The sequence below is a fragment of the Zonotrichia leucophrys genome, chromosome 2 (assembly GCF_028769735.1).
Source record: "Zonotrichia leucophrys gambelii isolate GWCS_2022_RI chromosome 2, RI_Zleu_2.0, whole genome shotgun sequence".
Lineage (NCBI taxonomy): Eukaryota > Metazoa > Chordata > Aves > Passeriformes > Passerellidae > Zonotrichia > Zonotrichia leucophrys.
Window position 1 is genome coordinate 16,186,512 of NC_088171.1, and position 26,683 is coordinate 16,213,194.

The 26,683-nt window shown below is 46.5% G+C and overlaps 1 protein-coding gene across 7 annotated transcripts in view; it reads right to left on the reverse strand.

Moving 5' to 3' along the window:
* JCAD (junctional cadherin 5 associated) overlaps positions 1-26,683 on the reverse strand; it is a 60,116-nt gene that overhangs the window by 12,145 nt on the left and 21,288 nt on the right. For 2 of the 7 annotated variants that reach the window (XM_064704034.1, XM_064704027.1), the window contains exons 1-3: positions 17,352-17,420; positions 13,103-13,240; positions 4,503-4,864 (exon numbers count right to left, since the gene is read on the reverse strand). In XM_064704034.1, the coding sequence (XP_064560104.1) occupies positions 4,503-4,804 (302 nt within the window). In that variant the 5' untranslated portion in view covers positions 4,805-4,864; positions 13,103-13,240; positions 17,352-17,420. Of the gene's footprint in view, positions 1-4,502; positions 4,865-9,748; positions 9,860-13,102; positions 13,241-17,351; positions 17,421-26,683 lie in introns of those variants that run through there. The other 5 variants (XM_064704031.1, XM_064704032.1, XM_064704028.1 and 2 more) reach the window with 4 other exon arrangements.

Genomic DNA, 26,683 nt, shown 5'->3' on the forward strand with positions numbered 1-26,683 from the left:
CTGCTTAAGTGGTAGCGTCTCTTAGAAAAGCACCTAAAAATTCTGATTTTTAAATATCCTGTGATGTTGCAAAGCTTAAGTCACCATTAAAAAAAACCATAAAGTAACCCAAAATCCTTTTCAACAGAAAGCAAGGTCCTCCATTTATTAAAAGCTGTTAAAAAGATGAAATTTATTTTTAAAGGTTAATAACTAGGCTCCAGTAATGAACTTTAGAACATGATACAATCCATTGTGTAACCTGTACATCATTGCAACAAGACTGTAAGAAAGAAATTTAAAAGGAGGCATTTAGAGCATTTTAAACCTGATCCTTTCTAAGATTACTCATAGGACAGGCAGTATCTGTCTCTCTAAATCCTGGCTGAGGCACTAGAAGTGCTTACATAGCCAGTCTCTATCAGGGACCCTGTAAACTTGTGAAGATGACACTGCACTGTGCAGAGGGAAGAGGATGCTCCAAGGAGCCTCCAGTGCAGCTCCATCCTGAAGTCTCCTCTGCTCCCAGTGATGGAGAACAGCTCCTGCACACCTGCATGCAGCCATGGTAGGCAGGCACAGCACCACCACCCTGCCTGTGGCCACAGCTGCAGCAGAGAGCGCCTCCCTCCTGGACGTGTGGCACTTCTGGCTCTTGCAGTCCATCAAGTGCTGGAAGGGGAAACTTCCAAGAGCCACTCCAAGTTTAAAATGCTTCACTGCAGCCTCACCAAAGGTGAGGTGGTGCATATCACTAGAGAGAAGACTTCAGAGCCCCTGTGTGCAGCAGCTCATCTCTGACTCTGCCACTCCACAATTCTGTGTCTCTCCAGGATGTGCCAGTGCTGATGCACAATGAAATGCACACCCAGACACAGCAGCTGGAGGATGGAGCCAAGGATGGAGCAGTCCCGTGGCACCAACTGTGGAGATTTAAGTTCCAGGGACAGAGTGGTCCCAAGGGATCAAGGAGATGAGTTTTAACATTATGAACTCTCTTCTAATAGGCCTGCTTCTAACAAGTATCACATTTGGTCTCATAAAATGCTTTGAATTGATTCTATATAAAGTTAGTTTAATTAAAATGGTTTAAAACCCCCAAAACTATTTCTAGCTTTCTGTGAATTTTAGCCCTTTAAAAGAAATGAGGCCAAAAGTCTAAGCTGCACTGGCTGTATGACCACATTTCACTGAGCTGTCTCGCTCACAGCCATGGATTGAAGCTGCCTTTTTCCCCTAGGGTGATGCTGGACCAGCAGGACCTCACATGATGCAATAATGGGGCCAAAAGTGAAGCAGCATGGCACAGGCATCCAAGTCCAAGCCCTGCAGAATGAGGCCACTGCAGGGCTATGTAGGCAATGTCTGTCCCTGTTGCTGGCTGCCAGCGTGCAAGTGGAAGGTGCTGGGCACTCAGTAACTCATCCTGCATGAGCTGTAGGCACTGGCACAGACTTTGTGCCCCACAAAGAGCACTGTTAACAAAGTCAGCAAGGTGGAAAAATTTTCAGAGGGCTGTTCTGGATGCTGGCAGCTTCTGTTCTATTTTGAGATCCTATCCTCCCATACACTCTTCTGAGACCCAGCACTGGAAAACACCAATATACTTTTCTAATTGTTCCAGCAGGTGATCTCATTAATGATATCTATTTATCACTAAATTTGCTAGCTACTAACAGTTCCTCCCACACAAACAACTAAGCAAAGTGCCTCTTCTCTCTACTTAGAACAGAATCAGAAGGGAATTATGTGCAGAGAACTCTCATCTATACCCATAGGATCAGCTTTCCCTTTTTTTTGACTTGTCTCCTCTTCCAAACCTTTACTGTGTGGGCTTCAAATGCTCAGTTAAGCAAGGACAGCCAGGAGAGCCCTCCCACCATCTGCTCCCTCACACTGTCACTGAAGAACAATAGGATGGAGCCAAACACCCCTTCCCCATTCCACTGGGGCATGACTCTCCCCTCACCAGCAGCAGAAGCAGTGGCTATGAAGCCTCTACCCTGCTCAACAAGGTTTCATTAGCAGAACAACCTCAATAAGCAGAGACAACAGCATCATCCCCTGCCATCACAAAACACCACAAGCCCTGCAAACCTGCCTGCAAAAGCAGCCACGAGCCTGGCAGCATCACCCACTTCCGCGGTGTATGGGAGAGGATTAGATCTCTCTCACTGATTAGAGATCAGTGGTGTAAACAGGAGTATGGTGTAGATAATTCCCTGGACAAGGAGCCTGAGCCCTGCTCAGAGTTGCTGTGGAACTGTCACCACCCCTGAAGGACACACACAGCCTGCTCAGGCCCTCTCCTGCCCTGTGCTAACAGGGAAAGCAGCACCAAGAAAGGGTGGCAGGAAGCCTGTGATGCCCAGAGAGAAACTCCCTGGGTGGTCATTCATCTTCTCTTTGGGCCCCAATTGTCCCCAGGTCTCTGCAGCGTGCAGCACTTCCCCAGCCTGGGAACCAGAAGCTGATTTCCCAGAGCAGTCCAGAAACCAAGAGCAATATCAAAACATCTGCTGGAGCTTACCATGGCCTGCCTGTCACCTGCATGAGCACACCCAGCTGGCCACCACAGGTATCTTCTCTTCAGCTCTGGAGCAGCTCACATGCACATGGCAGCCTTGTGACTTGGGAGGGGACCCAGAGGGGCTCAGGAGCTGACAGAAGGCACTGCAGTGCTGAGGCTTCCCTGGATCCAGCCTGGAGAGCTCCCTCCTCCCTTCCCAGCACAGCCATGGCTGTGTCATGCTCCACACCAGAGACACTCCACACTCCCAGGCATGGCAAGAAAGGGATGGTACAAAGGTTTTTCCAGCTGCTAGTACCTTGTTCTGAGTTCCTAGTAGGCTCACTGGGAATCAGAGCTTGCTGTAGCAGTAATAGCAAGAAAATATTTATATTTTTATGAAAGTGTGACAAAGCCATTTCCAGGGTCGTGTTCCCTATGTTATGTGGAAAAGCCACTTTTAAAAACCAGGATTAATATTTAACTATGCTGTAGACTGGCATGTCCCACCCCTTGCATTTAGGAAGAGATGTTTAAACTGTTAGAGAGCATTATTTGATATCTAGCCAAGGCCAGCAATTACAGATATCTCTGCCATATCCAAGATATGGGGCAGATGTGTGAGCCCCTGCAGATGCACCAGAGGAATGGGAAGCAGGGAGGCAGCAGCCCTCCCAAACCCCTGTGCACCCACACAGGCTCTGACAAACAGGCTGCAGGAGCAGCAGTGCTGTGGCTGCTTCCACCTCACACCGTGAGATCCTCTTCACAACAGTATTTCTCCACACTAAACTGAGCATCAGCTTCAGCACCACTGCACACTCTCTTCCCCTGTTTCAAAACCTTCTTCCCTTTTATTCTTTTTCAGTATCTGTCCTCACTTTTTTTTGTTGTCCCGTTTACTTCATCCAAAACACACCAGAAAGGACTCTCCCAATTACCCTTACATCTGTGTTCTGTCCTTCCTTCTCTAGAATGGATGGTTCCACCTGGAGACCTTCCTCAGGACTTGCTGTCCTATGACTGCTTTAGAGGGCTCACATCTCTTCCTGCCCATTATCCTAACTGGCAACCAGCAGCCATTCCTGCTCCAGGCAAACAGGCTTGCAAGGGGAAAAGATGTGAAGGGAAAGAGCAGACAAGCCCAGGAGTAAGGGGACACATGGCTTTGCCACATGTTACTGAAGGTCTTTGTAAGAGGACAAGCTCCCAAGGTGACAGTGTTTGCCCTGCTTTCAGTTTCAAGCCCACTCGGCAGAAGGAAGGGGCTTTTCCTTGCAAACCATCGTCATACTTGGGCTGGCTTCCAGTCCTGCTCGAGCCCCTTTCCTTTGTCCATCTGCAGCCCTCAAATAGCTGCAGAACAATGGCTGAGTGTTGCTGTGTACACTCAGCTCTTCCTGCCCAGCCAGCCCCGGCCCCGTGTGCACGTACTCGGTGCTGAGCAAGCCATGGCTGCACAGGCACGTTCTCTGGAGTGACAATAACAGCTTCCACTGGCTTGGAGGTGTTTGTAAAAGAAGTGCACAGGCACCCTCTCATGTTTACTCCACGAGAGCAGCCTTCAGAGAACAAGCAAGTCTTCAATGAATGTAGGATCACCCACCAAGAGCTGCATGTGGCTGAATCCACAGGAAAACCTGGGTGTGTAAGTGGCAGAAAAGGCAGGGTGCAGTTTTCAAACTGAAAAAAAGGATGACTTTTTTCTTTTTCTTTCCCCCTGTGCCGGAACTAAGCTTTCCTAAGTCCATCAGAAAGGCCTTTCTCATTAGTAAAACATATTTTCCCACACTCAGCCACTTCCCATTATCCCTGTATTCCCAAAGGCCTTTCTCTAGCAGAAGGTGAATGGATGTGCCACTGGATGTGGCCATCCAGTGAACAGAAATGGTTACTGGGATGGGAGCAGGAAAGGATCACAGGAAGATGGTGTTAAGGGTTAGAGTCATGATTAGTTATCTGTCAAGACCAAAAGAAAGAGAAAGCAAAGCCATGGCATGATGCTGAAACTTACCCCCCTTCTGAAGTATGAAAAGTGGACAAACCCTGAAGGTCATGGTGGTAACCAGGACCTGCTTGCCTCCCTTGGCTCCCATGGCTGCTTTCAGTGCTGCTTGAGCTGGTTTTCACCAGAGGTCTCTTGCTGTAGGCCCCAGCTCTGGATTCTGCTTCAATCCCATTCAGTGCTGGTCTCTGAGCAGATCTGCTCCCCGTGGTTTCATGCCGGTATCCATCGTATCTGCTCTCGTATGAAGCAGGGGGATTTTTTGACAATTTGTATCCATGAGAAATCAGAAGGTCTTCGACACTGAACATGTTGTGCTGGATTCACTCACAGCTGTGCCATCAGAAAGCTCTTTCCAGCTGGACCCATCACTACAAAACACAACCAAAAAGGCCACTTAGACAAGAAAAGGTCCCTTTGATCAGCTGGTATGCTCAGGAAGCTAGGAGTCTCATCTCCTCTACTCAGTTTCTCAGTCTCTTAATAAAATAGAAGACGCAAAGTGCATGCAGATGCTGATGAATCATGTGCTGTCCTTCCCTAGACAATACACCTCCCTGCACTCAGCCAAGCAGCAGATGCTGTGCTGCTGCTGCTGACTCAGTCCCTTTCACTCAAGAATTCACTGGTGACTGCAGCTTTCAGGTTTCACTAATGCGACCTCAAAATAAAAACTTTGCACTGGAGGTAAGCCTACAACTTGAGCAGGCACTTCCTTAGACAACTATTTTTCTCCAATCATGGAGAGGTGTGCTCTGTATTATGTTTTAAGTTGCTGCAGGAGGAGGGGGTGGATTACAAAGCAATAAGCCTCTCCCCATAGTTCTGCATATTCCAATTAAAAAGAAATGTTCACATGAACAAGGAGGAAATATGCATAAGAACAAAAACGAATTATGCAACCACATGAGAAACCCAGGTAATATCATGCAATACCCCAGCTAAACAGTCCTTTTTACAGATTACTTTCTTTTCTCCCTAGATTGGTCTGCTGCAATCCTCAGCTAGAATAACACAAAAGCTAAGATTTCAAGTATCACACTTCCATTGTGCAACATGACTATAAACAACACGTGATGCCCACGTGTATTGTGTCTCAAGGATCTGCAAGACACAGGATGGTCAAGATTTTTCTTCCCCAGTGACAGCCCTCAATTCTGTACTGACTAGAGCACAGATCCAGCAAACTGAATTAGCTGGCTGAAAACAGTCTCTGTTGTCTATACCACTCTCACAGCTTGTAATGGCAATTATAGAATACCCATTCTTCCAGAGTTTTAAAAAGTGTGGAAGGAAGGTAACGTTCTGTTCTGAAGGTTGTACAAAACAATGGACTCGTCCTGATACATTCCTCCCTGTTTGAACTGTGTTAACAAAAGAAAGAAATGTTTAAAAGGTGGATAAAAAGGTAAAACACACAAAACACACAGAAATAGATTTATGTAAAATATAATCACAAGATTCTTTTCCCTGCATGAAGAGTTCATTTTACACATCTAGTGAGTACTGTGTGTCCTTAGTAGCAGCAGGTCCACCTGAGAATCATGAGCCCTGCACTAGCAGCTGCTTAAGAGGAGACTGTCTCTGCAAAGATCATAACAAAAGTACATTTTATACACTGTCTCTGATGCTCTTCCTGGGCATGAAGAAAGGGAGAAGGTCTGTTCCTGTTGTTCACAAGGATTTACCTGAAATGGAGCAACTACTGAGATGGCTGTTCCATGTTTATTAGTACTAAATCTCTCAGGCTACACATACACAGAAGTGGATGTGTTGGCACACCATATAAACCAGTTTCTGTGCTGCAGCACTCCATGTGTTATAGCCACTCTTTGCCTATCCAGTGCCCAACCCATTTTCTGTCCCACCTTGACTCCTGGATGCTGTGCCAGCTGTGGAGCCAGCCTGGTGTGCAGCTCCAGGCACCCAGGAACCTGTTAGCTACCCCTGCACTGCCCACACTGTCCACAGCACTCGCCCAAGGAGAGCTCACAGTGTAGAAAATCAGTCACAGTTGTTATGCAGAGCCACAATTTAACCTGGAACACTGCAAAAGTGGCTTTCCACCCTGAGAGCCTCCTGAACACCTAAACCGGTTTGTCCCTAGAGCTTAATGAATCTCCTCCCTTTTCACACATGCAACACTACACACCCTTTCAAAAAAGAGAAATAAAACTCTGTGCTGAAGATATTAGCCCCTGCTAGAACAGAACTCCAAATTTCCAGTAAGAGCTTGGAGTAGATGAGCCAGCAGTAAGGACAAGCAGGCAGAAAACAGGGAGGAGAGGCACCCTTCCCTCATGGAAGGAAGGGAAGGCTTTGTGGGTTATTTTTGAATGCTGACCTAAAAAGCTGCTTTTCCATCCACCCCCTGCCTGGACTGTGCAAGGAGCCAGGTATGAGCAGAGCAGAGGGAACAGCTGGCTGCTAGAGCTGTTCAGCTTCTAACAGGAGAAAGATCCAATGTGACTTCCATAAACAGCAGAAATCCCATCGAAGTGCTCACAGGTGCAAGGAAGGAATGTGCTTTTCCTGCTGTTAGAAGGCTGCTTTGGAGAGGAGTTTAACCCTCTCTCTGCCACCCACTGCAGCCATCAGAGAGGCAAAGCTGTGTGGGTGAGAAACCTCCAGCCCATGGGGTTTACTCTGATCCTTCTTTTGGCACCAGTGGTGAGGAGCAGCAAGTGGAAGTGTGCCATGAGGAACTGGTATGACTGTCTCTTCCAGCTCTGCAAACTCGCCATGTGTGAAGGGGAAACCCCATGGTTACGTGTGCTGGGGAGGCCCATCTGGGAGAAGGATGCTAGCACTATGCCCATCACAACACCACAATCGGAACAGCCAATGGGGAGAATCCTGCTCCGTGCTCATGGCACAAGCTCCAAGGAGCCAGTAGGAGTGGTGGCAGGTGGCCACTAGTTGGGACATTGTCAGGACACAGCCTCAAAGGGCAGTGCAGAAGTCATGGGGAAGTAGCATCTCCAGCACTGGACCTGATCAGGGACAGGGAAGCCAGAAGTCCTGCCTGATCAAAGCTTGCAGGACATCAACCATGTCAGCACCCATCATGTGCAAGGATGCTGGCCAGCTTTCTGAATCTGGCTAGAGTTCTGGGACACTCACCCCACCCTCCCTTAGATAAATAAACCTAAAAAATAAAATCAAAGGAATTGGATTGGCAGGAGTAACAAAACCATTGCTGCAGCATTCTATGTAAATAATCTGTCAGTCTGGACCACAGAGTAAAGGCTGTGCAGAGCTTCTAATTTGAGGGAAGATCAACAACGCTGCAAAACAGTTTGTTTTTCCAGCCCTCATTTGTTTTGTTTGCCAATGACATCACTGCTTTCTGATAGGGTTTGCTTCCTGAGGATGCCTGCTATCTTGCCAGTGTTTCCGACTTGTCCCCGGCAGCCGGTACAACTCTGCAGTACATTGGAAACAGGGGCCAAGCTTTTCTCTGGAAACTTCTCAGCAGCACTCTCAGATGCAAAGAAACAAGTGTGAATGGCGGAAATCAGCATCAGCCCCCATGTAGACAGACACAATGGAGACCCACAGCCTGGGCAAGAGGAACACAATGGGATCGGCAGATGGAAACGTCATCAGAGCACCTCACCTTGGGGTGCTCGTTCCAGGAGCACAGAGCTCACCTCCGGCCTGAGAAAAGCCCAACGCACTCCTGAAAAACACCCCAAAGAAACTTGGTGCTAGTTTCCTCTGAGCTGCTTCTGGAACTCATTCTCAGTGGGGGAAACACATTGTTTTCTATTTATGATCTGCCTTTGTCTGCAGTTGTTTTCAGTGGCAGGAGTTCCCAAGCCTTGTTATTTCGGGGGGTACCACCACCATCTGCATGATGACCAGTACCAGTGATGGTGAATGCCAACACCTGCAGCAATGGCAGAAGCAGATCTTACCTCTGTGCTCTGAAACGACTTGCATGGCATTGAATGCTCCCTTCATGGTGCTCTGAGCAGCCCCTTGGCAGGCTCCTTCCTCTAGCCCAAGTTCCACAGAGTGGAACAGCAGCTACACATTGGGTGGGAGACCAGGAGTGACAGAGGAGTTGGTCCTGGCTGCCCTCTGTAACATCTCTCCTGCCCTCCACTACTTGAAATGCAGGGGAAGGTGGTAACCCTTTCAGTGGCTGAATACAACCCCTGAAATCCTTCTGGAGCATGATTTGCCCTCCCACCTCTGCAGAACTATTTATAACAATAATATAAATGATTTTGTACAACTTTCAAGAAAATAAAACATTGAAGGAACATGATTCATGCTGCAAAATGAAGCATACAACATCAAGAATTACCCAAATCAAGGACACACAATTTGCTGCAGTCTCTAATTACATGACTTAAGGCTACTGAATTCTGCAGGACTCTGTCCTTGATTGGTGTGCAGGCTAGGTGATGGCAGTTCTTCCTGGGCTGTCTCTACAGCAGCTATTCAAACATTGCTTTGAAGATATAGTTACTAACAGGCATCTGAATTACAAAGAGTATTATCTAGATGGGTCACACATTAAACTAGCTTATCTTCACTCACGTCTGGGTGACATTATTCTCATTTCATATCAGACATGTGCCAGACAGAATATTTATGCAGACAGACTAAAGTGAAACAATCCTGTCGACTCTAGGCACTCAGTCTGAAGTGCTTACAACCTGATTTTTTGAAGGACTCAGCTCTAAAAGTGAATTAGGCACAAAACAACTGCTGCAAGAACCTAGTGCCTCTGCACATGAACTAAGTATGGCAAATAGCTGTCCACACAATGAAGACACAGACTCATTTTGGGATGAGCCAAAAAAACTGGTTGCAGTAATTTGTGTACTGTGCTTTCCTCCATCCCTCTGTCCATCTAATCCAACTCCAACACTTTTGTCCAGGAAGCCCCATGTCCCCCCCACCATGTTAACTTCTCACCACCACATAACCCAGTGCCTTCATTTCCCCCTTCCCACACTCACCAACACTTCTTGCTGTCCTCCCCCTCTCCTCCAGGATCCCTTCTCTGCCCTCCTGTCTCCTGGTCCCACCAGTTGAGCCACTCTTCCCACACAGCCCACCACTGTGGCAGTCAGCCCATCCTTCCTCCTGCACCCCTCACAGCTTCTGCTGGTCAGCCCTCAGTTTGCATCCATCACCCCAATTTCTTCCTTCCCCATCTGATGAACACCTACTGTCCTGTCTGCACTTCCAGCAGAAGAACCTCTGTGCCTGCTCCCAGATTTGAGACCCCATCTCACCTACACTGGAAGAAGAGGAGCTGTCATTACAGGGATGCTCCCACTCCAGCAGCACAGCCCTGCACAGGCACGCTCTGCTGGCACATCCCTTGGAGCAGCGAGGGCACAAGCACAGGGCTGGGTCACCGGTGGTCTGGGCTGGGATGGATGGGGAGAAAAGTCTTCAGAAAATGGAGTAAACTCAAAGCACAGTCTGCCAGGAACACGCACAGATGTCTCCAAGCCTTGTCACCAGAGATCCTGTTCTTGAACATGATGGCACCGCAGCTCTTAATCAAAAAGCTGAAAGATTTATTTTCTTTCACCCTTTCTAATGTGGGCAAAACAACATTCCTTCTCTCTTCCCCTCTAGTTTTTCTTGGAAATGGTTGAATTGGTTTAGCTGACAATATTAAAATAAACCTAGCCTGAGAGAGACACAACCTGAAAGTCTCAGATCAAGTGATAAAAGCCTGACAGACTAGAGCAATGGAAAACAGGTTCTTATGGTTGCTTCAATACTAGATGGTGCTACTTGCTCTGTCTAAATATAACCCTGAGCTATATCCCAGGAGAATAAGTAAGGCTTTGGACATTTTAATTGCTCCTGTTTTCTCACTCTGGCTTTGCATGTGTGCATATAAAACAGCCTATCAAAAGCACATTCAACAAGGTTTTTACCTTGCTAATTTCATCTTTTGCAGGACAATAAGGTCAGATGGGACTGTAACCAGCAGGTTGCAGTGGTGATGTGCATGCAGCCACCCCAGAATGTCATGCCCCTGCCCACAGAAACAGCCAGCACCACATCCACTGACTTGCAGACACATGCTCCATCGGGAAAGATAAAATTAATGTTTTTGAAGAGCCTCCAACAATAATGTTCACTATGATCAAATGTTAGCTATTTAATGCAAAGATACTCTAGAACACAGGAGAAAGAGACTGGAGAACATTAATGTAAGTTGGATGTATCCAACTTGGCGGGGCTTAATTAAGCATAGGCTAGGAGTAAGGAAGGAGTAGGGAAATAGTCAGGGCTGCCTCCTAGCCATGAGTAAATACCTTCTAGAAATTCTCAAAGGATGAGTGAAGGGCAAACATATTATCCAACTTCAAACAAAAGGGGGAAGGAGACAGATCTGGGGTATCATAGACCAAACAGCCTTGCTTTGATATCAAATCAGACAAACTATTATTCAATTCCCTTGTAAATACTTATAACAAATGTTGATTATCATGGAGCAGGAGGGAGCAAGCGTGCAATCCAAGGAGAATTTCCATCTCCCTGCTTGCCACCTTGCACTGCAGCTGCATCCACTCCCACACGATAAAGCCATGAGAAAACAGAAAATACAGACTTGTCAAGAACAAATTAAGCCTAATCTATTTAATTTTCTTCTTTGACTGAGCTGGAAGCATAGTGACTAGGGAGGAAAAAACAGCACAAGTCACACGTTGGAATGAGGAAAGCTTTGATGAATGCATGTGATAGTCTTATATGCAAACCAGTGAATACAACTGAGGTATAATTCACTGTGGGCAGGCATACAAATACTTCAAATATCTACTCAAGGAACAGTAGCAAGTCCAATGGCAACCTGAAAAGACACATAAGGGCAGTGCCTGGGGTCTTGTTCTACTCAGTATTTCCATTAATGACTTGTAAATTAGAAGGAAGATTACAATTACAAATCTCTAGGGAATGCTGTGAGCATTTTCAGGGATTAAAATTAGAATAAAATCTTAATAATCAAAGACCCAGTCTGAAATGAATGACTGAGATTCAATACAGGCAGGTGTAAAAAACCATGTTGAAGAAGAAGGATGTCATGCAAAACAAAAAGAGGCAGTACAGCAAAAGAGTCTCTGGGGCTATAGTCATAAAGAGGGATGACATGATTTGACCTTAGAGACCTTTTCCAAGTTTAACAATTCTATGGTTTCATGATAAGAACAGTGAATAAGCTTGGAGATATATCAAGACGAGCATCACACATCAGGCTCTTTACTCCTCTCAGCCCCATTTCCAGTTTGTGCCCTACCTCAAGCAAGATGCTCACAGGAATGATAAAAGATTTAGCCAAGTGTGACCCCTAGAGAAGAGGGTACAAGAAGTGGGCTTGTTTAGTTGGAAGAAAAGTGTGGAGGAATGAGGGTGAGAGAATGAGAGATGATAACAAGTTTTAAATATGTCAGGCTGCTAAAAGGCTGCAATAATCTTGTCCTACTCCCTGCAGAAGTGGATTACCAAAGGGACTGGCTTAGGAAGCAGCAAGGGTGATTTAGATTAGGTATTAAAAGGAACTGTCTAGCCATAATGCTAGTTATTGACTGTTTATGCTGGCAGGTTGTGAATCAATACAGGTTTTCAAGAACAGACTGAACATCTATCAAAAGTGGTGCAGATGAAGCAATCCTGCCTCAGAGACAAGGGATTTGGGATGGAAACTAAACTTTGTAATATTCTTTCTCTACCTTTCCCCCAAAAAATGTCTTGTTCTGTTGGCATGCCCCACACATTTCCAAGAAAATCAAAACTCTTTCCCACAAATCTCTCAGTGTTCAAATAGCCACCTCCCCTCAAATACAATGTGACTTTCCCCTCTATCCCCAGCCCCCTGCTAGAATCCCCCTGCACCCTCTTTTTCTGACATCTCTGCACTGCAGGGAAGAGTGAGGGGGTCGCTAAGGGAGTGCAGGTCGGGCACAGGGTAGAAAAAGAAACTTTGCTTCCCCTCCAGGGATGGGAGGGACAGGGAGGCTGGGACACAAAATACACACCACGGGTTGAAGGCTCCTGTGCAGAGAAGAGGCAGCACATGAGAGGAGGCACCAGAATGGGGTCCTGACCAAAGGACACTGATCACATCATGGATACACACCAGGCAAAGCTTCAAAAAAGTTTCCATTGCAGCCAGTGCTGTACTGAAGGCTTCAAAGCTGCCAGTGCTACATGCATAATCATCTCTGCAGACTACATGGGAGGAAGACAGGCCAAAGTCTTTGCTGGAAGATAAACCAACTTTATGTTGGTTCTGCATGTCTTCCCAGGCCAGTCCCTCCCATCCACCTCAAAGAAATTTAAAAGAAATATGTGAATTTTTGTGTTCAACTCTCATTACCTGCGGGCAGGAGAGTTCACATTTTTTCTCTAACACAAAGATTCACAGACAGTGAAAATTACAGCTCACATCCTCTTTGCATTCTTTGAGCAAAAAGACCTCGCTGAAATCCTGGAGGAACCATGCCAGAGAACAAATTAATGATACAGTGTGTCTCCAATAAAATTAGGAAGTGGGAAGGAGGAGAGGAACAAGTCTTAAAGAGTGTATTTAACTCTCAGAAGGTAGTTATTCCTGTCTTGTATCTCACCGGTGCAGATGCGTCTGCAAACCCACCATGGCATGAGAGAGAGTGCACAGCATCTCCTGGGGCAGATCTCCATGAGTGACAGCTGCTCTTCAGGTGCTGCTGTTTGTTGGGAGCTTTCACACTCTGCTTTCTCACATTCTCCAAGGAAAAATGGTAGAGAGAGAGAGATTATTTTTTTAAGTAATGCGGGTGTTCAAGTATTGGGGTCACACAATGCTGAAAAACATGTCTGACTACGCATGGATGGGAGTTGGTATCCGAAATAAGCTTGATTTTCAAATTTGCCACGGACCAATCCAGGCCTGATTGAGCACTGATAGGCTGAGACTCTTGAGCATCCAAATAGATGTAAATGCCTAACAGGTAGAGAGGTTATCCAAGCAGGCATGGATACCACTGTTTGTGCTAGCTGGTTTTCAAAATGTCAACAGCTGGCTTTCACTGATGACAGACCAGCACATCAGTCCACTGAAATTGGCCCAGATTTTTTTCAGAGAAGGAGCAATTGTTAAAGAGCACTTGCTGATACTCTGTGCTCCAGATATAACCAGTCTTTACACCAATTGGCAGCATATGGTGTATTTCCTCAAATGACAGCTTTTGTCTGTCACAACAGGAGAGCAAAATAGTACATTTATTACACAAAGAGTAATTAGTCAACTCTTTGCCTCCCAAAAAGGAGCTGCAGAAGAAGATGCTTTTTAGGACTCAGATGAATGTTTTCATGCTGTTTACAGTTTTGTATGGAGCAGTTCACACTGGTACAACAAAGCATAGGGAATCACATTTGTTGCTCACATCTTAAAATCAAGATATTACAGGCTAATCATCCCACTGAAAATACCTATGGGCAATGTCCTAATAAGCTACTCCCACAATAGAACCTCAAGAATAAGCATTATTTTTTGTATTTTTAATAGAAAAGCTCTCCATCTGTGCAAGAAAAAAGAAAAAAAGGATTTCAATAATAACTGTATTAAATCTGTCAAAGCAAAAATTTTTAATAAGGGATCTATCACATGGCTGAACTTCTTTGAGGTGACAGTGACATGACTTATAGAGCCCAGGCTCTGTGATCAAAAGGATTGCACACATTAGCATCCTACTAATCACAGCAGGACAGGCCAGCCCATCAGGCCAGGACTCACGGAGGAGGGATCCATAAACAAACACTTTCTCCTGCTCACAAATGTGGCTGGGAGCAGAAGTGTTCCAAGGTTGGTGTGGTCTTCTCTTCTTTCAAAGAGATAAGGATTGTGTCTTGTAGAGTAAATAAATTCTCAGCAGAGTCTTACACATCTGTTTGTTTACTCATTTTCGGACACTACCATCCTCTCCTGTGTGTTATCCCATTTATATTACCCCTGTACTATAATCAAATGCCCTCTCTTCCGGACTGACCCTCTGCTTCTTCCTGTATTACAGACGCCTTTGATCTTTCCTTCTTGGATCTGTGTGTCCTGACTGGTAGTCTCAGCAGGATTTCCCCCTGACCCCTTGCTCTACCAGAAAACAAATGCCAAAGCAGCATTTTCATGCACTAGCACAGAAGAAAACTAGACCGATGCTTGAGAAGGCTGCACACGATCAATGTTGTGCTGCTGAAGAGCTGTGTGTGCTGGGCAGGGCTGCCCAGCAGCAAGGTAAGCCCAGGCTGGTGAAGGGTGACCCACTTCCTGAGCACAGATAAGCCCCCTGGACCAACAAGGTGAGCAGTCATCATCACAAGGGAGAAGATGGACCATCCTGAAATTTCAGAAGCAGCTGTTATTTTTTCCCCCCTTCATCGCACTCTTAGTGACTTGCAGGGTGCTATGAGCATTTTCAAAAAGCAGAACCCAGCCTTTAACTTTTTTTTTTTCCTTTTTTCAACTATCTCAGATTTTTTCCCTTGCCTCACCATTTGAGACAGTCCAAGTTATGGCTGACAAATTCCATTAATATCCTAACTGTAATACTCTTGGGCAAAGAGGCTCCTGCGGCTTTCCCTTCCCTACAGGCACTGCCAGTACCAGAGAAACTGAGGGTTATTTCTAGGTAGATGTGAAAAGATGCCATCAGTTCACACAGGGACCTTAACAATCGCATCAGGACTGCTGAAAGTCTGACCAACCCCTTCCTTCACAGCTGGAACTGGTGAGTAAGTTTCCCCAGCAAGCCCAAGCCCACTTGTCCTTGCAACAAAGCACAATAACAAGATTGCAGAAAGCAAGATAACCCTTTCACTCAAGAATCAGAAAACAACATCTGTTAAAAAACAAATAAACTGGTGTAATGGCTTCAGCAAGAGACCCAGAGGACTTTAGAGATGTAGCTCGTAGCTTGGTCAACACATTGTGAACAGCAAATTACAAGAGAACAATTGTTTCATACCAAGCTCTCCCACCCCTGAACTCCCTCAAGGTTAATTAGGATGGCCTCTGGCCAAATTAATTAGAGGAGAAGATTTGGGCAGGACTTTGCTATGCACTCATAACTAGTTCCAAGGTGACCAAGAAGTTCAGAAATGCCTCACCTTCCAAGCAGAGCTTGCTTGGCAAAAAACAAGCTCACATGTGCCATGTCATTCTTCTGACAATCAGGAGAAACACTTAAAAGTCGTGTTTCCCTAACTAACAGCTAACGTGGAAGAACTTTCTGCATCCTTCCCACTGAACAATATGCCCTTGTTTATTTTCTGTGTGTGCTTTTTAGGTCATAAGAGGCCAGTGAAGTTATGCATCTAAAGAACAATATAGTACTGTAACATGCCAGTTGATACACACAGCCTGGCAGACCCTGAAAGATCCGTCTTTTCCAAGAGCTGGCAAAGGCATGTTACAGTGTGGAGAAACACTTAACATCACCATAGGAAGGAGGATGCAGAAGGGCCCAGCCTTTGAAATGACAGACTAAGTTGGTGTTTCAGTCGGTATTCTAATGTGCCCTGATGGTGCAGCTTAGAGATGATCCTGCCTTGAGGGGCACAGCCATACCCAGCTTCTCTATCCCACGGCAGCAGTCTGCCTCAACTTTCTCCTGCTGCCCAAAGCATCCTTGGAAAAGGGAATAGCTGGCAGGACCACACTTTCTCCTCCAAGTGGTACCCTTGTGAGTGGTAGAACTGCACAGCATAGCAGGGTAGAGCAGATCTAGCCTCAGTGATTACAAACCAAGTGCTGGCACAAATTAAGGCTCTGCAAGTGACTGCATCTCTGATCTGTAGAGCTCTTCTCTGTCATTAATCTGATATTGTTTAGTTTGAAGCCGGAAGGTTGCTATTTTCCATGCGTCTGTTACCCACAAAAAGCAACAGCCATTCTGGGCAGAATCGGAACTTCTGAAGTAACAATGAGAAACTGCCTCAGCTCACGCAAAGAAGTGCAGCTGAATGCTTTTCAGCAGGACACAATTCTCATTGTCACTAGCCAAGATTTAATGTCTTGACTCTGTGAATCAGACTGACTACTTAGAACAGTTACATCGTGTGTTCACTTAAAGACAGGGGCTGGAGTAACTTAACTTGTAGAGACCATGCCAATAAAAAGCCATTATTCTCAACTCTTGACCAAAAAAAAGGGAAAAAAAGGGAAAAAAAAAAAAGGGAAAAGAACCCAAACAACCACCCATCCTTAACAGATGCAAGAGTCTTTTGGCACAGATCCAGTGGCAGACTAAGGCCATGATTTGCAATTCTGAGGCAATTATGAAATGACATAACAGCACAGATCTCCTTCTGACAGAACAGCTGAGGTTTTGTCTCCTTTGCAATAGGACATGGCTTAAAACAACCACTAGAAAGTAAAATAACCGAAAGAGCCATTTAACTACTGTGTAAACACCGGAGTACAGATAAACACCAGGAGGGACGGCACTCGGTGTTTCAGACCCTGGTGCCACATCCTCTGGGCTCGGTGAGAGCCGGCACCGAGCCGCAGCCGGAGCCCCGGTCCCGGGCGCTGGGAGCACAGCGACCGGCGGTGAACGAAGGGAGCGGCTCCAGCGAGCGGCACCGACCAACTTCCCTGGGACCCCGGCTGGGGGCGAGCTCCGGGGGATGCCGGCAGGGAGCCCCGCCACAGAAAGCGGCCAAGGGGGGAGAGAACGAGCAGGTGCAAGCGATGGGAACCCGAGGGATGTGCTCCCGCTGCCGCGCACCGCCGTCCGCTCCGGGACACCTCCGAGCGCCGCCGTCCCGTCCCGTCCTGCCCTGCCCTGTCCTTCCCTTCCCCTTCGCTCCCCTCCCGCCCGCTCCCGGGCCGGCACTCACCGCTCCGGGCGCCGCGCAGGACCCGCGGGGCCGCCGCGCTCAGCGGCTGCGGGAGGCGCCGAGCCCGCGGCGGCCGGGGCGGAGCGGGAGGGAGGGAGGAACCGAGGGACGGAGGGACGGACAGAGGGAGGGACGATCGCGGATCTCCGCCCGTCCCCCGCAGCCCGGCCCGCCCCGGCCCGCCCCGAGCGGCTCCGCGGGCAGCGGGCGCTGCTGGCGGCGGCGTGTTGGTGTGATTGCTGCGAGAAGTTGAACGGGCAGCTCCTGCCCTCCCTCCCTCTCTCTCCACAGATGAGCACAACTCATGGCTCAGCTTTCATCAACTTTCTTAGCACAGGGAAAATCTGCAGAAGGGAAGACGGGTGTGTCAAGGATGGAGAGGGACATGAGCAGATCTTTCCAAAACTTGCTGTTCCTGCTGGCACCTGGCTATACACCCAAGGGGCTTCTCTTCAACATGGTTTTCAAACGTTTTTGAAGCACTGCTTCCCCATCTTTCCCCTCCCATGATCTATTCAGCCTCTAGAAACAGGTGAATAATTTACAAATCTCTTTTGGTTTAATGACACTCTTTAAAAAAGAGTATGTTTGTGAATCATTTACTTTAGTAATTGGTTGGGCCCATCAACTGCTTGGCCTGTCTTAATTGACTTTTACCCCAGGCTATCAAAGCGCTCTTACACATGTTCATAAATTGAGTCCTATTCAGTATGTGCTCTAGTTAATAGTGAGAAAACAAGGGCAGTAAAGTTACATGATGAGTCCAAGGTCACGGCACAAGTCTGCAGGAGAGCCCAGAACTGAATACAGGTTTCCTGTGCCCCGGTTTCCCAGGGCTCTGGGAGTTATTGTCATTGACCTGCTTTTCTATGGACATCTCCTTTTGTCTTCCAGCAGTGGCGGTGTGAGCCTGCAGCTGCTGACACACGATGCAGCCACCAAAGACAATGCCACCGGCAGCAGGGGGACCTTGAGCAGACCCCTGGCACCCTGTCCCTGCAGGGTACCTGTGAAGTTCTTTGTGGCTTTGCTGGTTGGGAAACCCTGTATTTTCCTGGGGTGAATTCTTGTAGCTGACACAGTAGTCAGTCAGTAGAAGGTTTAAGTTTTGTCACAGAGCAGCTTCATGTGGATGTGACAATAGCAAGATTTTCCATCAAAGAAGCCGTGCTGCCACAACTTCCAGTTCATTATTTAAATATCTTGACTCTGACACAGCCTGTAGAGACCATGATAAAAGCATAGAGGACAGCACATCTCAGAACTGCCTCTGTGCACCTGGGATTAATTTTTGCTACATCTCCTCTGAGAACACTTTGTGGGCTGCAAAGGGAGGTGCAACCCTTGGAAAGAGGCACTCCTGCGATTTGTCTGGAGTCCTGCAGTCACTGAAGATTTCCCCCAAGTGAAGTCAAAGGACCTTAAAGTTAGAAAAAACAGAGGAAAATATCCTAAAAAAAGAAATCAGTGCCCATGCTCCTAGGTCTCCTGTTACAGAGAAAAAACTGAAAACATGAGCTGAACATAGATCCACAGTCAGACACCAGAAAGAAACATGATTTTGGGGACAATAGGAGGGATGCCTTGGGCTGGATTCACAATTAACAACAAATGATTGCTGGCAGCCCCAAGTAATGTCCAAGGGGGGTAGCCCAGACGGTTGGTGTAACACGTGATTTGGGAAGATTGAGGGCTGAGCTTCTCAGCACCAGTGCAGCTGCCAGGGACTCCCTTTGCTCCTGCATCCCCTTGCCCTGTTAGAGAGCAAGTTCTTTGGGCAGAGGTTGCTTCTTGCTGTGCCTTTGCCTGGTGCTCGGATCAGTGGGGTTATGGTCTCAGGTTGCTACTGCAGTGCAGACTGTGACTACCAGAAGGGCAAAGATGAGGAAAGCAGAGGAAGCAGGAGAGAATTCTGCCTTTTGATGGTCAATGTGCATAACTGATGGAGCATTGCTCCCCTGGAAAGGCCACAGTCCTGCAGCTGCCTGAGGAGATCTCCCTCTCTTGGCGCTTTCCAGAGAAGCAGACCATAGTCAGACATTTTTGAGCTTAGAGCTTCATCCTTAAAAGGCTAAAAGAACTAAATGTGGCTGAGAGAGAAGCATACAAATGGAGTTTGCAGAAGAGAAAAGAGCAGTAAAGCCACTCACTGTCCTGCCATGTAGGACTCCTGAGGCGGGTAAATTCAGTGTGATGGGGCAGGGTGACTCAATGGGGCAACAGAGGAGAGAACCATTATTGTCCCCCTGAAAGAGGGGCAAAGAAACCACGGATCAGAAGCTGCTGATGGCTGTGTGTGCAAAGTTGGGTATCTGGACAGGAGCACAGCGGGGCTGCGTGGACCCAGCAGGCAGTAGAGCATCCCTGTGTCACAGCAGGCAGGCTCAGACCAGGATCCTGTGGGACATGGCAGAGCAGGTCTGCGTGCCTGGGCAAGCAGGGAACCAGGACTTGGCTCCTCAGGAGATGAAGAGCAGCGCCTGCAAGTCTGGCCTGCAAGTGGCCATTGTGGACAGAAATTGTGGAAAACAGAAACACACAAACATGAGCAAGACAGGCCAGATGGGGAAAATACAGATGAATTAATTTAGAGGGAAGGGAAAAGGAAAAACACAGAGACATGCTGCACACCAGCCAACTCTTCAGCAACAGCACTGCAGCGTGTCATCACTGTGCCAAGTGAATGGGAAGTTGTGCTCTGCTCGATGCAAGTTATTGCTGTTTTATGCCTTTATAATTCTCCCTGGCCACAAAACCTCCCTGACTGGGAGGTTTTATATTTATGTTTTATGTCCCATCAGCAGTGTCGCTGCTCAGGATCGGAACTTTCCTGCCATTCCTACAGAACTTGTCGTGGGCTTGGAGCCTCATTTCTGGAGGTGATCATTCATCAGTGCTTTTTACAGTGAAATCAAACATACTTTTTCATAATTTGGTGGGGTTTGAAGTGATTAGGTGCATTAATTACTCCCCAAAAGACTGTAACAGGTTTTGTCTTAGATCCAGTTGCTGGGAAAATATTTAGGAACATATGCTGAAATCACCACATACCTGAAGTTTACCATAACTAACTAGCCACAGATGTACTATTAAACCCCTGGTTATTTTTTCCTCTTGTCCATCCTATATGGCATGTTACAGCCATAAGATATTAAACTTACTTAGAACAGCTGCTAGTCAAAACCAAAATAGCTATTACCTTTTTGCAAGAAAAAATTCACATTGCCCATTCCAACAGTAATCACTTGTTTGTACAATTGGCACCTCCTTTCAGCTTGGAACAGAGAAACTTCAGATATTTTATTGCTACATCAAGGGAAACACTAAGCATTGCTGTGGAAAAGGGAGATTTTCATTTGCCAGTCCTCTGGTGCTTTTTTAGCTGTATTTTGACTTGGTATTCAGGGATCCTTTTCTTGAACTGCTTTTTTGCTTCCTAGGCATCCCAAAAGAGAAGGAGGAGTGGGTATGTATGGAATAGAGGGAAATAGTTCATGATGTCAGGTGGTGACCATTCTGCAAAGATGATTTAATTCACAGCATTTGCTGTCTGTGCAAGGTGTTGGGCCACTGGCTGCTGGGGAGCAGAAATAGTGCAGTCATGGAGAGTATTTTCCTTTAAGTGTAAGGACTAAGCTATCAGGTCTGTCAGATGTACCTTGAAGTCCTAAAGTATGACACATGAAAGTGTGCTGGAGGGAGGAAAAAATGGGGGGAAAAAAGCTAAAAATAAAAGACTAGTTAACACAGAGGAAACGTACACCCATATGAGTGTGAATTCCTGAACATTGTGAAGACTGACAAAAAGGCTGAGGGGTGTGGCACACAAATTACCCTGCAGAATTTAGCTGGTTTACATTTGGGAAAATTAGGTAGTGCTTCCAAAATTTTTTGAGTGCTAAATATTGTTAAAACAATCCTTACAGCTCTTTCATTCAAGGACTTGGCTCAGGGTACTCAGAAAATAACTAATGAGTTTCTCATCATAACACCCAAGAGAAATGGGAAGTTATCACAGTAATTACCCCTGTCACCCAGCTGGGGAGCAGAACAGCTAAACCTTGTTTTTCAGGGGTGTTTCTTGACTGAAATATTTGTACAGTCATTCAGCTGAAAAGCTCTTGAGAAGGATTAGAAGCTCCAGCTGGCCTCTCAGCAAGGTGATGAGGGGAGGAAGAGTCATCCCCCAAAGGTAGGGGAAGATAAAAGGAGAAAAGTTATGCAGAAGCAAGGCATGTTGGTGTTGGATCTATCCTACTTTTCTTAGTTCAAAATTTGAATGCTTTCTACTTCAGAGAAGATGAATTCCTGCATTTCCTTAATAATGCACTGTAGATTTGATAGTATATGCATTATGTACCAGGGTGCAGAGTGGTACAATGCAGATGTTATGGCAGCTCCATCCATCTCCATGAAGCTGCACATGGAGGCTCAGCTGTGACTGCCACATTGGCATTCCTGCAAGAGATGTGAGCTTCACTTGATGAGGAGGGAAGACTCACAGACAGTGGGAAGTGAGACATATGCAGCTGGGAAAAGGTCTTTTTGCAGGTACAGGTTTTAGCTTGATTTCTGTAATAACAATAAATTAGTAGGAGCTGCGGATCTCATTAACATCATTGTGCAGACTACAGCATGAGGAAAACAGACTTCGAATAAGCTGAAAGAAGAGCAACCTTTGGTCAGAACTCATGAGTTAGCACAACATGTTGATGATGTCTGTGGAAATGCCCCCCTCACATTTAGTTGTGAGTGCTCAGCAGCCACCAGATCATGCCTGATGTCCAGTGTAAGTCTAGTCAAGCAGTGGGTTCCACCCTGTCCTTCCATCAAACATCTGGCTACAGCTCAGCACCATCCTGCTGTGACTCCAGATTTACTGTGTCAAGCTCAGATACTGACCTGTTGGGGTTACAGTGAAGACTGAAAATAAACTGAGGTTACCCACAGGCTTTAGCTAAAAATTCTTTGCCTTTTTCATTAAATAAATTTCAAATTTACTTGGAAAAAAAAGAAAAGAGTCAATTTCATCTTCAAAACAGCTGCAATCATATTCTTACCAGTACAGATAATTTAACTTGCAAATACATAATGGGTGCTGACCAGGTCTTTCTTTGGGAGAGTAAACTCTGAAACAGTGGAGAACCTGAGGGAAGAGAAGCACAAGGGCCAGAGTAATAAAGGTGTGTGAGGTAATGTAGAAACCAGAGAGGCCTTTTGGGAATGTCTCCTCCCTTTCCTGAACATATGTATATGTATAAACAATAAGCTGGAAGATGGCAAATGTAGTACAGATAAAATCATTCTTATTTATTTACACTGATACATCTAGGCTGTGAAATCACTGCTATTAGAGGCAACTAAAGCCCTGGGGTTTATTAGAAACAAAGGAAAATATATACTGATGGCAGAATAACCTAGAGCTACCGCAGCAAATATCAAGAAATAGAGTCTGGAAAGGGTTTAGTCTTCAAAACTTTGGTCAGACTATAATTATTGGGAAGATAAAGGAAAGCTGCCCTGGAGGAGGTTACTCCCTTCTCCCACTCCCACTCACTGCCATACAGAGAGGCTCAGGGGAGCTGAGGGTCCTGTGTGCAGCTGGCAAGGGCACGCAGCAGGAGGGGCAGCTGGATCAGTGGCCATGGGCTGTGGGCCTGCCACTGCCATGACAATCCTCCTGCTTGCCCCCAGGAGGCTGGAGATAAACACTGTGAGTGACTTCCTTCCCCCAGCACTGCCATACTTTGGGCACCAGTCATGGTGGAGCCTCTGCAGAGAGCTCTTCCCTGGGGAGTGCAGATTCTCCCAGGAAAAGGAGAGCATCCTTGAAATTGTGTTTTAATACACAAATAAAAACTCTCTTTTTATCAGTGCTTTGTATCATAGTTTCTATGAGGTCCATAAGGACTGAATTAATAGCTATTTGACTGATTTCAGCTTTTAGCTGTCCTAATGTAAGTTTTCAAATCTTAAGTTTCAAAAGGCAGCACTGCCCTTTCTGAAATCCTGCCTCCCTCCAGTGGATCTACATGAGCTGCTTTTATGAGATCAAGGGGAGAAAGCTATATCCAGTAGGTAGTTTGGGTTTTTAAATAAGAGAATCTGAGCACAGTAGCAAAGGCAGAGAGTGAAGAAAGGCTTGTAATGGGAGCACTCAAAAAGTTCAACAAGAGTTTGCAAGACCCCTTCATGTCAGCGCATTCCCACAGAGAGCCTCACCCAAAAAGCTGAAATTACAGTCTTCCTCAGTTAAAGAAAAAAAATGGGAGAATGGCTTGTAATTTTGGAACCAGGAAAGCTATGTTTATCTTCCAAGACACAGCCCCTTGAAGCCGTGACTGTCCTGCAGGGTTAAAGAGCAGGCAGCGAGCCCCGGAGGGACGGGCCGCGGCCGCTCAGCACCCAGCACCAGGCGTCTGTCTCCTGGAGCAAGGGGCTGCTCCTGTTATCTATCTGATACAGAGCACTGTCACGGCTTCCCGTATCCAAACACATCTTGACACTGGAGATTGCACAGATCCCAGGCTCTGGAGGGAGGCCAGGGACGTGCCCCCGCCCCAGCACAGCTCACGCCGCGGAAATCGTTATCGGGGAGCAGCGACATGTCCCGGCCGTCTCGGATGGGCCACGGGGTCAAAGGATTATGACTCAAATCCATTCTTCATAGAGAAATCTTTTCCAAATGCCTGGCTACGCTATGAAATCACACAGGGAGTGTCCTGTTATCTGTGGGGGTGGTACAGACCCACCTCTGCTTCATGCGGAAAACCAGAAAAAGAAAAATACAGCTGTGCAGGGCATCCCTGTTGTACAGAGTCAGCTTTCCAAGCTGCTTCCCTTCCTTTCTACCTGCTTGTAGACAGGTTTAGCACAGTGAGTGGGGATATGTTTCAGCCCCACAGTAATAAACTTCTGTGCATGTGTATTTTAGTCTTGAATTTAACTCTTATTCACTCTCTTATTCTTTTACACGCATTTCTGCAGATACTGATGTCATCCCCATTTCTTATCTGCTCTCCACTGGAATTGCTTTTTGAAGAGATAGGAAAGGAGATACTTTTTTGGAAAAGTACTGGTACCCAGAACCTATCTGAGCAGCATTATAGAAACACAGTTTTGCTTGACAACCTTTTAAGTTACAGCAACTGTACAAAGGATTGCAGCACAGAATGTCAGCATGTACCGGGCTTTATTTGGATTTGAAAGTCATTGAAATCTCTTAGTTATGTTGTTGAAGTTTATACTGATAATACAAGGAAATCTTTCTTGGAAGACATAGAGAAATGCAGGCTCTTACCAGAAGACTTTCCTGATCAAGCTGTGAATTGTTCTATTTCCTTCCTTCCTTCCTTCCTTCCTTCCTTCCTTCCTTCCTTCCTTCCTTCCTTCCTTCCTTCCTTCCTTCCTTCCTTCCTTCTTCCTTCCTTCCTTCCTTCCTTCCTTCCTTCCTTCCTTCCTTCCTTCCTTCCTTCCTTCCTTCCTTCCTTCCTTCCTTCCTTCCTTCCTTCCTTCCTTCCTTCCTTCCTTCCTTCCTTCCTTCCTTCCTTCCTTCCTTCCTTCCTTCCTTCCTTCCTTCCTTCCTTCCTTCCTTCCTTCCTTCCTTCCTTCCTTCCTTCCCCAGAGAGAAAATGGACCTAAGCACCAAAATAATAGAATATTATTTTTAGCAAAGCCTCATTCAGATTAATCAAAAGGCATCCATGTGCATTTTACAAGGAGGGTTTGTTCTGAGGTCACCTTATGCACAATTTGTGCAGCCCCAAATTCACTAAAGGACTTCCAGACTCATCTGTGGAAATTACACCTCTACCTCACCATATTTTCTCTACTTCAGATGAGAAACAGACACCACTGAAGCCTTTTTTATCGCATCCTTTCCTTCCCTGGATCAAGCTTCACCCCTGCCATTTGGGCATATTGCAGCACTGTGATACAGAAGCATCATGCAGGCATCCCTCAGAGGAGACAGGCTGTTTAAAGACCAGGGTGCTGTGGGACATTTACACCACACACACTCTTTAATTGCATTGTCACTGTGCCTAAACCCAGTCACCCCCTCAGGCAAGTCCCTGCTCTGGGGGTCCCACATTCCCCTGTCTAGATGTGAGACCTCATAAGTTCTGCCTTCACCTGACAGAGATCTGAACCTGGAAGGAGATCCTTTGTTCAAGCTCTGGAGTGCTCTGGGAGAAAAGCAGCCAGCCATCCTCTGAATGAAGGGCTGTTTGAAAGGAGATTAAACCCTCCCCTGCATGTGCAACTTCCAGCCAGGCAGCCTACATCAGAGAAGTCAAGCTGCATCCACTCCAAGGGGAAAGTTAAAATAGAACTGAATCTTCTTCCTTCAGCTCCATCTTTTGTTGTGCCCTGCAGGCAGTGTTCACCTGAACATCTACCCTCCAAAGTCAGAGTATGCTTGCCTAAAGTGAAAAATGGCACACACAGCCTTATCTTTTTTATTCCCATCAGCCTCTGCTGTCCTTCTGTTGAGCATGAACTTGGTGGTCATGAGCAGCACCACTAATCATGTAGTAGCCATGTTACTTACATATTTCAGAAGGGAAGCTGAAGAGTGAGCTGCAAAAGTTGTGGGCTCCTTACCCCACATATTTGAAAATAGAGGCAAACAAATTCCTACAGAACTAACAATTCTGCTTTAAGAAGCTGTTCTCTACCTGCCACCTCCCCCTCTAACAGAGTCAGATGTATGGACAGTGGGACCTGCATGCCCATTTCCACACCAAGTCAGTGGTTCCCGCCTGGATGGGTTTCTGGACTGCACTGGGCTGAAGGTTTTGCAGTGAAGGAAGTTCTGCTGAGATTTCTTGTACAAGTGAAGGAAGCAGCCTGGGGCAATGACACCATAACCCAGTGTAGCTGTTGCTGCAGCATCATTTGTTTGCATTCTAGGATGCATTGAAATAGCAGCTTGGAGCATTTCTGTTGCTGCTTATCCTCTGACTGGGCTGTTGTTAATGCAGCACTCACTCAATGAAGTGTTTGGGATGAAGTCCAAAAAAGCACTTAGGTGCCTAAATCCAAGACAGTGATTCACAGCTGCCTAAGGACTTAGGTTCCCCCCTTTGTATGCCCCTTCCCTGAACCTCTTCAAAAACCTGGACTTCTGCAGAAGGTTGACTCTAGGTGCTGTCAGCTTGACTGGGCTTGGCCACCAGAGCCTGCCTGCTGTGTCTGGGCTGTCCAGCCCTGCAGATGAGGTGCTGTGTTTGGGATACCCAGACACACTGTGGATGTGCCAGAGCTTGAATTCAGCAGCCACAGCTGCTCTTGCTCAAACTGTGGCTAATGTTGGTTTTTCCAGCTGATAT